This window comes from Nylanderia fulva, unplaced genomic scaffold (genome assembly GCF_048542155.1).
Source record: "Nylanderia fulva isolate GAGA-0341 unplaced genomic scaffold, ASM4854215v1 Scaffold1, whole genome shotgun sequence".
Taxonomy (NCBI): Eukaryota; Metazoa; Arthropoda; class Insecta; order Hymenoptera; family Formicidae; genus Nylanderia; species Nylanderia fulva.
The window spans coordinates 8,160,785-8,176,515 of NW_028189192.1; the positions used below are offsets into that span (position 1 = coordinate 8,160,785).

Consider the following 15,731-nt stretch of genomic DNA (forward strand, 5'->3'; position numbering starts at 1 on the left):
AGCATATTATCTAATAATCGTCCTAACTTTATGGCGCACCTATGTCATACAATAGAATCGACAAAAAGATGCAAATCGTTATCTTAATTAGACTTTAGAGAATAAATCGTAAAAATGTAAATTCGTAAACCCTGTAGCAAAGTTAATCCAATAACAAATATAATGAAATATAATATTCGTTGTACTATGAGATGTCGTTTGTGCGATGCGAGCCTGAGTTGAAAGCCGTGTAAATCATTTAAGAATATTGCATTGTACATCTAATACTTGTATATTACTATTTTTATATCTCTCTCATCTTATTCGCGATATTAATTAATTCATTAATTCATATGCTTGTTAATTAGGGATACGAGAATAAATTCTTTGCATAGATTCCAAGAAACAACACCGAGTTCTAATATGTACGGAAAGAAAAATGCGAGACAGAAATCATAATTTACTGAGTTTTTTCAAGGCAATAGAACGTTACTTAAAAATATCATAATTGTGAAGGATAGTCTGATCGACATGTGAGTCGAAGGACATGTGAGCAAACCTCAGTGATACCTGTTCATCCAGAATTCTCGGATGTAATACTTGACCGCGTTTATCGATCTCCATAACACGTTACCGATCGCTTTTACTCGCTTATAACTGTCGTAAACATCCGATTTACAGCTAGATCAAATTGATCCGTTGATGATAATCGGTTAACCGCGGCATGTAAACGTTTCTCAATATTTTCAGCATTACACGAATCGATCTACCATCAGAGATTTTATCCTCCTTTACGTTCTGTTACATTATTGATTACTTTTGATTTTCACAAAAGTGATCAGTTCTGTTTTTACAATCTACTAATAATATGTCACATGTGTATTTTAAAACAATGTACGTAAATATACATTAATCGAGATTTGAATACTTGCACATGTTTCACTTGACATTACAGTGTACTAAAAAAAAATAAGTTAAAAAAAACCCGAATTGATTTTATATAAAACTATTTTAGAAATAATATAAAAACACGTTGCGAACCATAAATAAACTTTCTAAACTATATAATATGTCTAACTGTTTTTACACAAGTGCAATTAATCATTTAGCTTTCGATTTAGCCTTTTTCCGTGAATATGCCGCTATATGCGGTACAGGAAGAAACGGTATCTTGTCGAAGACGTGAGAATGCAAGTTGCAAAATAAAGATGCAAAACGTGCGTGCGTAAAATGTTACATATGGATATTTACCGGTAAGATTATCACCGCGTTGCTGTGGCCATCGGAAAGAAGGCCTGGGCTGTTGCTTGCTGCGCATATCTCCCGTCCGGTGCGGCGGCCCCGAGCCGCTCGCTTTTCAAACGATCGGAGACCACTACTTACCTAAAAGAGAAGAGAGAAATCAAGTTAGCCAAATTTTGCTTTACTAAACAAATTTCTTATTTAAATACAAAATGTGATAAATAAAAAGGCCACCTTGTCGAGCAATTATTAGAGTTGTTCTGTTAAATAAAATTTATTCCATGTATAAACTATTGAACATAAAACGTTATGTGAAAGCTACAAACATTCAATACTCAAACTTAAGAAAAAATTACCTAAAAGAGAAGAAAGAAATCAAGTTAGCCAAATTTTGCTTTACTAAACAAATTTCTTATTTAAATACAAAATGTGATAAATAAAAAGGCCAACTTGTCGAGCAATTATTATTGTTCTGTTAAATAAAATTTATTCCATGTATAAACTATTGAACATAAAACGTTATGTGAAAGCTACAAACATTCAATACTCAAACTTAAGAAAAAATTACCTAAAAGAGAAGAGAGAAATCAAGTTAGCCAAATTTTGCTTTATTAAAACAAATTTCTTATTTAAATACAAAGAGTGATAAATAAAAAGGCCACCTTGTCGAGCAATTATTAGAGTTGTTCTGTCAAATAAAATTTATTCCATGTATAAACTATTAAACATAAAACGTTATGTGAAAGCTACAAACATTCAATACTCAAACTTAAGAAAAAATTACCTAAAAGAGAAGAGAGAAATCAAGTTAGCCAAATTTTGCTTTACTAAACAAATTTCTTATTTAAATACAAAATGTGATAAATAAAAAGGCCAACTTGTCGAGCAATTATTATTGTTCTGTTAAATAAAATGTATTCCATGTATAAACTATTAAACATAAAACGTTATGTGAAAGCTACAAACATTCAATACTCAAACTTAAGAAAAAATTACCTAAAAGAGAAGAAAGAAATCAAGTTAGCCAAATTTTGCTTTACTAAACAAATTTCTTATTTAAATACAAAATGTGATAAATAAAAAGGCCAACTTGTCGAGCAATTATTATTGTTCTGTTAAATAAAATTTATTCCATGTATAAACTATTAAACATAAAACGTTATGTGAAAGCTACAAACATTCAATACTCAAACTTAAAAAAAAATTCCAATCATTATAAAATAATAAAATAAACGTTTCAACCACACGCGGTCTTCCTCAGTATTATATTACAGTAATTATTAAAAAATACAAAATCATATATAAAAATTCACATAATATCGCATAATATCCAATTATTCACATAATTTTTTATTTAATAATATCTGTGTAAATGTGTGTGGAGTCAAAAGCGAATACAAAGACCATACAATAAAATGTACCGGAAACAGTCTGTAAGTTAATATAAAATATTGCCTAATGCGTAATAATTTTTGAAAAATGTGGTATTATATATTATTTTAGAAGCTTTTCCAAAGTCATATATATTTTCTCCATTCTTTGTCACGGTTAGAAAACAATATAAGGTTATATAATATAATATAAAAGAAGAAAATAGGTACAAAGGATGACTACAGGTCAAGTCGGTCATCATCTCTTCAGTATATCATTCAAAATATAGCTCGTAAAAAATACTGTACGCAGTTAAAATAAAATGTATACCTATTCTTTAAACAAAATAAATAAGACAGAGAATAAACATAAATCAAGAAATGTTTTCCAATATATTTACTTTGTATAACGTACAATAATATATTACTTTGTATTATGTAACTTTCTATAATTTCATTTGATATTATTAAAAAAAGCTACCAATGTTATAATACGATAATTATCATTTTGTCTTTTCAATTTACTTTCCAGCGTACACTCAATTTAAAAAGGTGCGATTTTATCAATATAGCTCACATTAAATACATGAATGATATACTGCCCGCGAAATACTGATCGCTGCTAAGAAAATCCACGCTTTTTCATGGCGAATTTTCCAATCGGCGCAACGTTCTCGTGATTCTCGGAAAGAAGAGAAAGTCACCCTCCCCGACGGGTTTTTACAAAGGGTGCCAAGCCTAGGATCGCGTCCCGCATCGCAGTTCATACCTCTCTTCCCCTACCCCCCGTCCCTTAACCACCCCAGTGCCGACCATCGTAACCAGCCGTATATCTTTCCGGCGTACGCCCTCGAAAGCGGCCGCCTTTGTTTCAGATATTTATGAGGCGTTTTAATTCGCACGCTGCGTCACCCAGCCGGCAGGGGGGTTGCCACCGAACGGGGGTGGGGGGAGGGGGTTGGTCGGGCGCGGGGGTGCTGTACGGCGCGAAGGCATAATAGGCATAAGGGTGCCCCGATAAAACGTCAACCTCCGTCCCCCTCTCCCTGACCCCTCTTCTACCTTCCCTTTTCCAGACGTAGGCCATAAGCGCAAACAAACTCTCGCTCGTATATCTCGCCTCAATGGTTTCTACGTCGGTGCGCCAGGGGCGTACTGTATCGTGCCGCCGTCGCCCTCCTTTTCTGCTCTGCCTCCCCCCTCCCCCTCTATGGCCACCTTCGACCCTTCACGCAAGCCGAGAAAATTCCTTAACCCATATTCGGGCGATATATCGCTCACAACTTGTACCGATTTACTATAATACTCTTCGAACGCTGAATGCGAGACGGTTACTTATTTTCTTTGGATTATTCATTCGTTTTGTGTGTAACGCGAGTGAATAAGTTTCCTCCTCCGCTTTTGCACGATATTATGTTTGCACGAGTCTGATCTGATTATCTGGGATTAATGTTGACGTTTGAAAGAGATGTTGATTGACCTCTTTTCGTAAATTGCTTTTCGGCATACGAAGATATAGTTATATTGCTGTAATTATAATTGGATATGTTATTCTTTAAATTGCTTTTTGTTCACGAATATCAGTGAAATAATAATCGTATAAATTAAAAACATATTGGCATCCCGTGTAAAAACATTCGAAATAAAATTATCTAACTATATGGTAAACATATATAATTTCGTGGTTACATTTATTTTATTTTGTAATCTATTAATGTTGAAAATGTAATAAAAAAAATATATATATATATAATTCATATTATATTTCTATCGATATGTGTTTATCGAGATAAATATATTTTTAAAATATTTGATAAATATATTTTTGAAAAGCATTCAGCGAGCATTTCATAAATTCGAAGATGGGATGGCATCTTAAATCAAGAGCGTAAGACTTTTCAACATTTTTCTTCGCTATATATCAGGGTGATCAATTTAAATACAATCGCTGGTACGATCGCGTTAATGAGTTCCGACTAAGTGCACGTTTTTAGGAACACGCTACATTCGTCTCCCTGATCCACGATCCAAGTCTGTACGTCCCTTTACAACAACACCGACGTCTCCGTCCACCTTCCACGGTCTTCCACTAGCAACCACTTCCACCTCATCCCTCTCATCCTCTCACCCCCGTGCCAGGACACGCTGGAGAGGCAGCCGCACTCCTGCTCATGCTCTTCTTTACGTACAGGCGAGTTTAACAGTAACAGTACGTCACCCTGTCACTCTTTCCCTTCCTCTTTCTCCTTCAATCTCACTCTCGCCTTCTCTTTCTTCTTCTCGTCGTAGCGTCTCGCCCTATCTTCTTCCCTCGGTCGCTTTTTCTCTCTCTCTCTCTCTCTCGCACTCTCCTTAACAGCCTTCACTCTCTAAAAGCCTGGGTGTGATCTATGGCGGGACGTTGCGTCACTCGGGGAACAGATGCAGAGCTCGTATATTACTCGGCCATATCTACAAGCAAGACGGCGTAGAGGAGAAGGGGCGAGCGAGAGGGGGTGTAGAAAGGGCGAACCTTGCCGCACGGTCAAAAGAATGGCGAACGTCACAAATCACTCGGCTTTTGTGTGACATCCAACCCTCGCTCCAATTTTTTACTTTCCCTGGGATAAAGGAAATTTACTTGTTGACGAAGAGAGATTTCTACTAAACGTTGAAGCGGAGGATTGTTCTAAAAATTGGATTTGCCGCGGAATTTCGTCTTGTTTAGCGAACATGACGCCGTCGAAGGCAAGTTTAATCTTTTACTGTGAAAAGTTCATTTGAACTCGACGTCGTTTTAACTACGTTAAAACCTAACGTCGGTCGATTCGAAGTTTCTCCTCGAAGATGTGTGAATGTTTTTACGAGTACAATTGATTATATATGCATTGTTACGATGTAACGTTGGATTTGAGTGCTGACGAAATTATTTCGCCCAAAACTTGCAGATTTACATTTGTATTAATATTGCGATAATATTGTTAAAATGAGATAAAATATGATAAAATGTTTCAAGTGTTTTGCAAGTAACAATACATTGTGTTTCGATCGTCGAAACGATCGAGTGAGCGTTAATCATTCCGACTGAAAGACAACTACATTTCCGGTACATGTTGACTTGCGTGTAAATTGATAAGATGCGAAAGCAATTGTATCTGGTTCGCGTAAATCGAGGGCCTGTCGCCCGACTAATTAGGACGCTGCTCTCGATACATATCGCGTTCCACCGAAATAAGTTCCCGCTTTTCGCGAGTGCGCGAACAAAGGGACGGAAATGAACAAAACGCAGCGAGAATTCCACTTGCTCCACGTGCGAGAGCATCTCCGTATACATGTGCTCGTGGAAACACTAGCCAGCTGCCTAAGTTGCGGCAGAAGGGTGGGGGAGAAAGAGAGACGAAGGGCGAGAGAAAGAGGGAGACCGAAAACGCGCGTCGGTAGAGTAGACGCTTCGAGAATCTCATAAATCAGGTCAGGGTTGGCGACGGGGGTGGCTGCCGCGGTGGTTGCAGCGAGAGGAAGCGAGGTGGCTACAATGCGGGAGGGTTGTTAGGTAAAGGTCGACGCACAACAGTCCCATGCCGACTACGCGCGGTGACGTGCGCGCATGCTCGTAAAATGCTTGGCGCCAATTCCATTGAACGGAATGGATTCGTATGAAGAGGGACATCTCAAGTGGATCTTTGCGAGCGAACAATTCCGATGTTGCGTTTAAAAAATGCGTGGGAGAATGAGCGAATATATCGAGCGTTAAATAACATCTGTCTGGCAGCTGTAAATTGGCATAGCTTATTACAAGCGGATAAATTCACAGATCTAGTGGAATAAATAAACACACTTGGCGTTATTTATAGTAAAATGTATAAATTAGAAATTGGCAAAGATATGGACAGAGACAGAGAATCTCTAACTTTACTGTAGCTAGGAGAATCGATGCTGCGAAGGATATTTTACTACAAGTCGAGAAATAAATCAAAAATCGATTTATGAGCGTCTTAACAAAAGACTAAAAATTATCAAAAATATCACTACACTGTATCTTGCAATGTATCTAGAGATATATATCGTCACATTATTTATCATCGTCAACTGTGTAACATTAGTTGCAGCAACATAAGGCAACTTAAAAGTATAAAAAGAATTCACGTATATACATCTCTCTTTCTCTCTTTTTGTCGATCGATACATGAAACTCGACGAAGTAGTATAGAGGGAGAAGAGAGAAAATAGCCGACGTCGGAGGAGATTCGGAGGGACCCCAGATGGAATCAGTGCAGCAGTTCGGAATATTGGAAAACGTCGGTCTGTGTGAGAAGACGAAAGAGAGAAAGACCGAGAAACGGTAGAGTGCGACTAGAGCGGTATTTATGACGCGTACGTGAATTCTAAGAACATTGGGGATAGCCGTGTTCGTGTCACACCATTGCTAAAGAAAAAGAACAGAGGGACACGAGAGACGTGAACAACTGGTCCAAGCAGTCTTCTACATAAGACTCAACTGGATTCAGCGAACGTGGATGTTCGAAGTTTCACGGCTAATGATGATAATAAAGTAAAAGGGTGCTTTAATGAAAAGATATAATCAGTCGTTGCTAATCGATATCTCTATTCAAAATTTTCCGTTTAAAAACCGTAAAATTGGATTGCATGCTTTACCTCACAAATACGAAGTTTGATAAAGCGATTCTTCGGAGCTTAAAAATTGTCATTTTTTCAGAGTCATTTAAACAAGTATATTTCAATTAAAATATGTATACGAAGACAATGAATTTATTTAATAACACTTATGTAACACTTTAAATGTGATAAATAAAAACTGAAAAAACAAGGGATAAATTCTGAAATAACAAAACATATTTGACATTTACGACGTTTCGCGAAGCAATCGAGCACAAATCTCAAAAATAATGGAAAAAATAACAAGATTCGCGTAAATTCAGAATAGTGTCGCAAGCTCCGAAAAGCTATCATCGGGGTTAAGGACGATCCAACAGATCAAAGATGCACGGAAAAGGCTGAAGACAGCACCCAATTGATTCATTGAGCGCGCGTGCTTGGTTTTAATTCACCAGAATAGAACTCGCTGCCTCTCGACATGCCAGACCCGCGACTAATCCATCGAGCGTCTTTATTGCTGCGCGACATTTATAAAACGCCAGGGAAGAGACGAAAAACTACTACGATCGCGTTCATTCGTCACCGATTATAAATCGTCAGCTTCTCTCACTCCCTCTCTCTCTTTCTCTTCCCGTCAGACGTTGTTGAAACTATCCTCCTTCACTTCATCGCGAAGAACGACACGCCATCATCGCGTTGAGCGACAACGAACAACGACACTGAGCTTGGATGCGTAAGTATCAAGCGCCATCATCTTAGATCATGTTTCAGCTTGACGTCAAGTTGACATTTAGTGCATGTAAAAGATAGCTTTGGATCGAATCGAGAAAGAGACAGATAGGTATTTATTTCAAACAACAACACTGAGAAGTTGTATTAACTGTACAAATCTTCGGAAACATAATTTTCATCATGAGTTTGAAGAATTTTGTCAGTGAAAACTAAGCAATTGCAAAAAAAAAAAACAGGTTAGTGCGTCGATCATAATCTAAAAATATTTAATTTAGTCTACCAATGCCAGTCATCGGATTTTCTAGGTAAAACTCAAATTTTAAGACAATACAGTGATAACATGTAGAGATATTCGTTTTCGCGGGTAAAGTTTGTTATTTATAAAAACTTTATATTTAGAAATCAAATTTTACGTCATATAGAAACATTACAATTTCATGCTTTCTTGTATCATGTCAGAGAATCAAAGAGGAAGCTATAAAAAATATTAATAGAATAACAAAAGCACAGTTTATAATTTATATATTGATAGTAAAATATAATTTGAATTGGGATAATACGTCAAAAATACTTTTCTCATACATTATCGATTAATTTACAAGTTATAATTTTGTTTATCTAATTTATAGATTTAATTAAATTAAACATAGCACGTTATATATAAGTCCGTGATCTCATTTCTATTTTCCCTCGATATATATGTTTTTTTAATTATTTGAAGTAAAATAATCATGAAAGAAATCTGGGATCGTGCATCCTAATTCAAAACTAAAAAAAAATTTAAATATTGAAATGAAGAAGAAGCCATACAGCAGATAAAACACGCAACAGTCTACGGAAATTTGATATGATTAATAACTTACATCTTTTTTATCTTTAAAGGAAGAAAATAATATCCGACTTTCAAAGAGAAAAAAAGAGTTCGTATTACCAAAAATAAAAATAGACCAAGATACGTGCGAAATAAATTTCCCTCTTCTAAATTTTTTGTCTTTGAAATAAGAATCATTTACATTTAATGTATAAAATATATATAATTTAATATTTCGTCTAATTATTCATGTACCTATCTAGTCTAAGCTCCAACTACATTCTAACCACATACACTCTTAATGATATCTTTCTTCCTCTGTTACAAAGGAAGAAATACAAAAGAAAAAATCAATTATTCGGCGAAAAGATAAAGGTACATCCGCTGGTTGATAATTATATTCGTGCCGGTAGTTTATTTGGTTGGCGGGGAGTATTTCGAGCCGCCGCGTACAAGAATGAGATGAGGATAGGAATAGGGGAGGATGCGGGAGGGGGATGAAGTCGTAGTAACCGGGCCAGATAGGTCCGCCGTGTTTTGCTGGCGAAGGTGTAGCGAAGATAAGGCGCTCGTTGCGCTGAAGCGTCCCTAGGTGGCCGTCCCGAAGCGTCCCGACGCTCTACCCCATCCACGTCTCGCCACCCTCGCGTAACGACCGTCGGCGGTACCAACCCTGGAGCATCGTCGACTCCCGTGTAATATCGTGCTCGCGCTTCCTGCCGTCGTTATCCCGACTTCTCAATGTCTATGGACGAAAGTTTACGTCGGTGCCGAGTGCACACATACGCACGTATACACGCGTGAAAAGCTCGCATCGAACGAGAAATCTTCAAGGTACCGCTGAGAGTCTTCACAAAGAGAAAGAGGTAAGAAGGGAGAGAGAGAGAGAGAGAGCGTGTATGTGATAGAGATAAAGAAAAAGGAGGGGAAACGAAGCCCCTTTAATACTCGCACCGATAGCCGAGTGTTTCGAGTAATTGGGAAGGTAAAACAGCCTTCCGACATGCACCGGATCCCTCTTCGTCCTCTTATTCCCGTGACGCGATCCTTTTCTTCTATGTATTTCTCGCGGTGGCAAGCAGAAGAACGTGCCAACCAAGAAGGCTTTCCACTTTCTGGGTTTTCTCGTTTCTAAGATGCCCTCAGGAGGAAGTCTCTCGGTATCATCCCGAGAGGGCGAGAGCGCTAATTAAAGAAGCCGAATCTATCTACTTTTGGAGGATCCCGCCGTGGCGCGGATCGAGTACCTGAAAGATCCTTTCACGATTTCGAGAGTAAGGTACGTATCTTCTTGGGTCAAGGAGCTTCTACGGGGTAAGAGCACCGAGGGTTAAGACCATTATCATCCCTCTCCTTCTCTCGAGAGTCGAGCGCTTCTCGAGCGGCGAGAATCGCGAGTAACAAATAGTTGCCTTCGTCTACCACGGAATAAGAATCAAATTACAATTTTTATTTGCTATCAGAAAAAAATATACGGTATGCAATTAATTTTATATGTATTATCGTGATATTGAGTTAATTTGAGAACAAATTATACAGAATATAAAATTGAGTTTTAAAAAGAATATTAATATTTAATGTAATGAAAATATTTTTTTTTAATCTTTCACGGATAATAAACTACAAACATCGCTAATATTTATCGAAAATGTCGAATTAATATATAATCTCTCCTTATAATTTGACTTTAGAAATAGATACAATTCGATAATATCAAGTTTAACAATTTAATAATATCAAGCTTCATCTGCAACTCGATAAACATCAGCCTTTCGTGTATCTTTATGCATTTATGGCATCCTCCTATATTTTGCTAATTTTGAAAGAAACGTTGCGTCGTAAAATTTCAGCAATAGACTTTCCGTAATAATTAGTCCCAAAGTCACGTATGCTGGATCGAGTATAATCTACAATTCCTCGATCATTACTCGAGAATAGAATCGATCGAAAGTGCTGCTAATAATACCCGTGAGTAGATACCTTCTTATGATCAGTGATCAAAACGATACCTAATCGTCGCGCGTAGAGTCGTAGAGTCGACCAAGTGGAGGAGAAAGGAGAGGGATGAGATGAGCCCTTGGCGCGCCCCGGTGATTGCAGAGTCTCGTGGTACGTCCTAATCGCCATAGATGAGCCTGGATAGGCCGCCCTCGACCTTATTATTACCGCTTGGCTCGATTCTGTGCGCGTGTCCCATTACGTGGACGATTATTTGACTGGTCGGTTGTGGTCGAACCTTCGGACGAAAGATCAGACGAGGCGAAGAAATCGAGATGGAGGGAACGGAACGAGAGAAAGGGGAAAACGAGAGGAGAAGGGTGGTCCACGAAGGGGCAATTGAGAGATATGAGAGACGGAAGAGTGAGAAGGAGAGAGAAGGACAGAGGAGAGCAAGGTAAGTAGGTATAAAGGAGCGTGACTGGACGTGAGTTCAATACGTGGCCCTCGAGCACAGCTGTCACTGACATCGCCGCAATTCGAAACTGACCGCGACAGCTAACCTCGGTACCGCCGAACCACAACGGCGGAAACTTATACCGGCCTTTCGATTGATCCGTCCAGGCCACTCACCATACGCCGAAGGGGATGGATTAGTCGGCCGATCCGCCTCGTCGCGCCGGAATCTTCCTAGGATACCTTGCGCAAGCCTCTTAAAACGAATGTCACTGACGTTCGGAATACTTTCAAGGAAATCACTTAATGAAGGAAATGAGTGGCGTAAAAATATCGGAAATCAAAAATATGAAAAATCTCTCAACTTCAACTTGACGTAGATAAATCGAGTTTTATCGAAATGACGCGTAGCTGATCGGATGATGTGGTGATAATCGTGATTAAGAGAGTCCATTTCTGCAATGTATAAATAATGTGTAACATTTTTAAAAGATATTTATTTAACATAGCTCAAACCTGACTCATATTAGCGGCAGGCAGCCAATATAGGCAAGTCAAATCACGGAGAGAACCGAGGATACCTAATAAAAAATGGATCCTCCTGGAATGCCCGAGAATTATAAACTATAAACGCTGGCACCCTTCGGAGGTTTCTTAATAGATGGACGCCAAATAAGAGGATTCGGAAATGGCGTAGTCATCGTAACTCGAACGGAAGAAAAGTTAAAATCGCGGTAGGTAGTCCTTGGAGGAACCGAGCAGGGACAGCCTGGGTAATAAGAACGAACGCGATAATAGCGAGGTAGTGCGGCGCGGCGGAGAAGAGATCGGAGGAAGAAAGAAAGAAAGAAAGAAGCGAAGAGGAGGGTAGTGGAGGTATCCGGTCAAACCTTCGTGAGGAGAGCGAAGAGGTGATGGATGGAACGTCAGTCATGGTGTAGCCATCAATCTCCCGTACCTATACCTTTATTATTTATTATTCTTGCCGTTGTGCGGATACTCCTCCTCGAGCGCTCTCTTTCTTTCCCTCGCGCGCATCGGCGCAGCCCAAAGGCCGCCAGTGACGAAGCAACGCTTCAGGTATATAAGGTACATATGCAACGTTATGCGCAAACTTCATCCCGTGAAACGATGAGAAGATCTTCGTCGCGACTTGTTTGTTACGGAGCAATTTCGAAAAATTACATTTTCAAAGTTCGCACTGCGCGTGAATTTTATCGCGTAGTTAATTATACGATACTGACGTCGAGTCAAAAGACATTCAGATTCTTGTTTCGACTTCAAACATCTTTCAAAAGCATGTAATAGTAGGATAATTAAACGCTATTTTGAATGAACGTGATGATATTCTTGTAAGCTGTGAGTGAAGAATGTCACAACAAAAATTTACACGCGTCACTAAAACCTTTGTGAAATACGCGTTAAAGGAAATAGCCTATATAATCTTCTACGATATCTTCGTAGATCTTAAAAATGAATTCTTTTTTTTTTTCGCTAAAAAGGAAGTAGAGAGGAATCTTAATCGAATGGATCTCTCGATGAAACTTTGAAAGAAGATTATTTATAGTTCTTTGCTCCGAGAGTTAGATACGACAAAGGGAGACGGTGGTTGATGCATAGTGCCGCCCCTATCGGTCCTTTACAAATACAGTCACGCATACAGGCGTTCATGACTGCGCGAACCTTGCGATCGCCCCTGCTGCGTCACGGAACAAATGCGCGTTCGGCCAATCATCGTCGTATCCACGATGACGATGACGACCAAGAGGATGACTCTCTGCAGCTGTCAATCCTGTAGAACCGCGGGGACGTCAAGACCTTGGCTGGTCACTGAGCCGTCAGAATGAAACTCTTTGGATGGAAATCATGTTCATAAATCAAGAACTTTTACTTCGTCAAAGACAACGAACTTACGTCGATGACGATCTTGTTCGAGGCAACAGATCTTCATTTATCTGCGTTGAAGATCGCGATTTGTAATTTGCAGATGCGTCTTTAGAAGCAGATTATAATTTGCACATCAACTTAAGTGATCAAGATAAGTAATATAAATAATATAATGAAAATAAAAAGTTATGAAAAATATTAGACATCCTTGCTAATAAATAAAAGGAAGCGATAGAAATCTATTAAAATAAATTTCGTTTAAATCATAACTAAAATATAAAATTTTGGGTAATCTTGAGATATTCACTATTGCATATGTATACTATTATACTTATATAAAGTATATAAACGAATGTGTCGTGTGATCTTCTTGTATATATTTCTACTATTTAAATATATTATTTTATTCATTTGTATTAATAATTCACATGATTGTTGATGAATAAATAGGATACGAGATAAACGTGAAAAGCATAGCTATAATTATGCGCAAGTACTTTCGCGGAGAACACGCATTTACCGTTAAACCGCATTTAGAGCTGTCTGCGTACACTCGCGTGATTTGTGCAACCATTTCTTCAAACACAATAGACGGATTCTTACGTAGTAGGCAGTTGAAAAGGGACTTTTTTCAAACGACATTTTACGTTTCGACACTTGGGCGGCCGCTCGCTCGATAGGCCATTGACTACTACTCGGTTCCGAACGCCAAAGTATCTCGACACGAGGTCGAACATACTATCCAATGCAATCCGCAGCAATTTCGTATTTCTATTCTGGCATTCGCCAAACAAAAAAGAAAAGCGATCTTCTTAGACCGACGCGACGGCGTGACAGTAATTCGCGATGCGCCGCGTGTTTAACGAGTAATGAATTCTGTTGGGCATTAACGGCAAGATGCTGCTGCGGCTCGTATACCAGTCAGTTGCTATTAAATACGCACGCGTATACTAATCCGCGAGGTACTCCAACTTAGAAAGAAATTGCTCATAGAAACAGAACTTATTACGGGATAGAAAGGTTTATATAGCTAGTGGCGGAAGTTAACTTTTTGCTTAGAACAGTTGCGGGACTTATATTATCACAACATATATACACAGCATGGTCACATGTGCTTTAAACTTGTTTTCTTATAGTTATTGCTATTCATACGTTGAGACGAGATTTCTTTTATATTAAATTGCTTTTAATTATTAACACAGTCTCTTAATTTTATCCGAATTCAGTCAGTTTACTTTATCGTACTTTTCCACGTAATAGAAGCAAACAAATTGCACATTAAAATAATTTCACATAAAAACTGTTAATCAATATTTAATTTTGATTGCTAGTTTACCTTTTATTTAAATAAAAATAGACCTTTATATAATTTTTGTATTTGTACAAATATCGAAATTATATATAAACAAACGAAAAATATTTAAAAAATTATAATATATAATATACTATAAATATTTAATATCAAAAAGTCAGTTAAATTGGCTACAAAAATAAAGTCCAATTTGCTTTTTACTTTCGATACATTAAGTCTCTCACCATCTTATTGCAAAGTCACACTACATTTGTGATTCATCTACCAAGATTGATCGTATCTCTGATTCCGTTCCTTCGATGAATCACTTCAAGAAATTTTCAGGATGCAAAAATAACACAGCAAATAATATATGTATGTCAATCAAACCACTAAAATCGCTTGTCTGCAAGCACAATGTTAATTTGTAAATCGTTAATTATCCAAAGCACGTAATATTTTTTATCTTTTTCTACTTAAAAAAAAAAGAAAGAACCAAAAATTTCCATGTATATCAAATTGATTATGATTGTCTTAGAATTCACAATTAAAAATGAGATTCGGATGACACTAGGTAAATGTCATTATCTGCAAATTAAAAGGAAGCAGGATGGTATATGCGGCACGAGTGTGGGAGGGAGGGGGATAATATTGGGGTACAGGGGCGCAAAAGTCGGCAGCTTAGTCGTTTTAAGTTTCCCTAGCTATTTGAGAAGACATCAGGCAACTCGATCTTCCAAGCCGGACGCCATATCGTAGGATACTTGCACCTGAGCCTCTTAGGCGTTTCTTTCGCAAGCTAAACAGGTCGCTTATCCCCGTTGAAAGAAAAAAAGTTACATTATGACAGAATTTCACGTTGCAAATTTGATGACCAAAGACGAACGTTTAAACCTGAACTGTCTGATACTTCCAGATTCGATATATCTCATGTTCACACATTAATTATTTTAATAATTTAAAAATTTTCAACAATAAGAAAAACTTTATTTTATATCACAATAAATATTATAAACAAAAGAAAATTAATAAAAATAAGTGCGCGTTAGTAAAAGTTATACTGAAAAAGATGCAATTCATTATATTTTATTATACTAAAAAAGGAAAATTTTAATACAAAGCGCGTTTTAATATTTCAGAATATATCCATTGTTCTATTCAAGTTATCAAACTTAAAATGATGACATAAATAATGCGTCAGATATACGATATAACATTTATGCGGCGTACGTACGCGCGATAGTAAATTCAAACCTGAATTCAGACAAAAATCAAACTTGCGCGAGGCTCGATGCGGGATTATTGGTGCCGGATGAATTTTTCATGAGGTCCGCGCGCAAATAAATTGTTTTCCCGGTTGTACATCGTTAATTGTTAACGTGAAGTAATACGCGGATCGGCTATCAATAATTAACTAGCAGCCAGGTGC

At 37.8% G+C, this 15,731-nt stretch overlaps 1 protein-coding gene across 5 annotated transcripts in view; it reads right to left on the reverse strand.

Moving 5' to 3' along the window:
- Positions 1-15,731, reverse strand: part of tio (zinc finger domain-containing protein tiptop) — a 140,047-nt gene that overhangs the window by 46,456 nt on the left and 77,860 nt on the right. For 4 of the 5 annotated variants that reach the window (XM_085481106.1, XM_029322080.2, XM_029322081.2 and 1 more), the window contains one exon: positions 1,231-1,362. The exons of the other annotated variant lie outside the window; for it this stretch is intronic. In XM_085481106.1, the coding sequence (XP_085337232.1) occupies positions 1,231-1,297 (67 nt within the window). In that variant the 5' untranslated portion in view covers positions 1,298-1,362. The remainder of the gene's footprint in view (positions 1-1,230; positions 1,363-15,731) is intronic. 5 annotated transcript variants of the gene reach the window in all.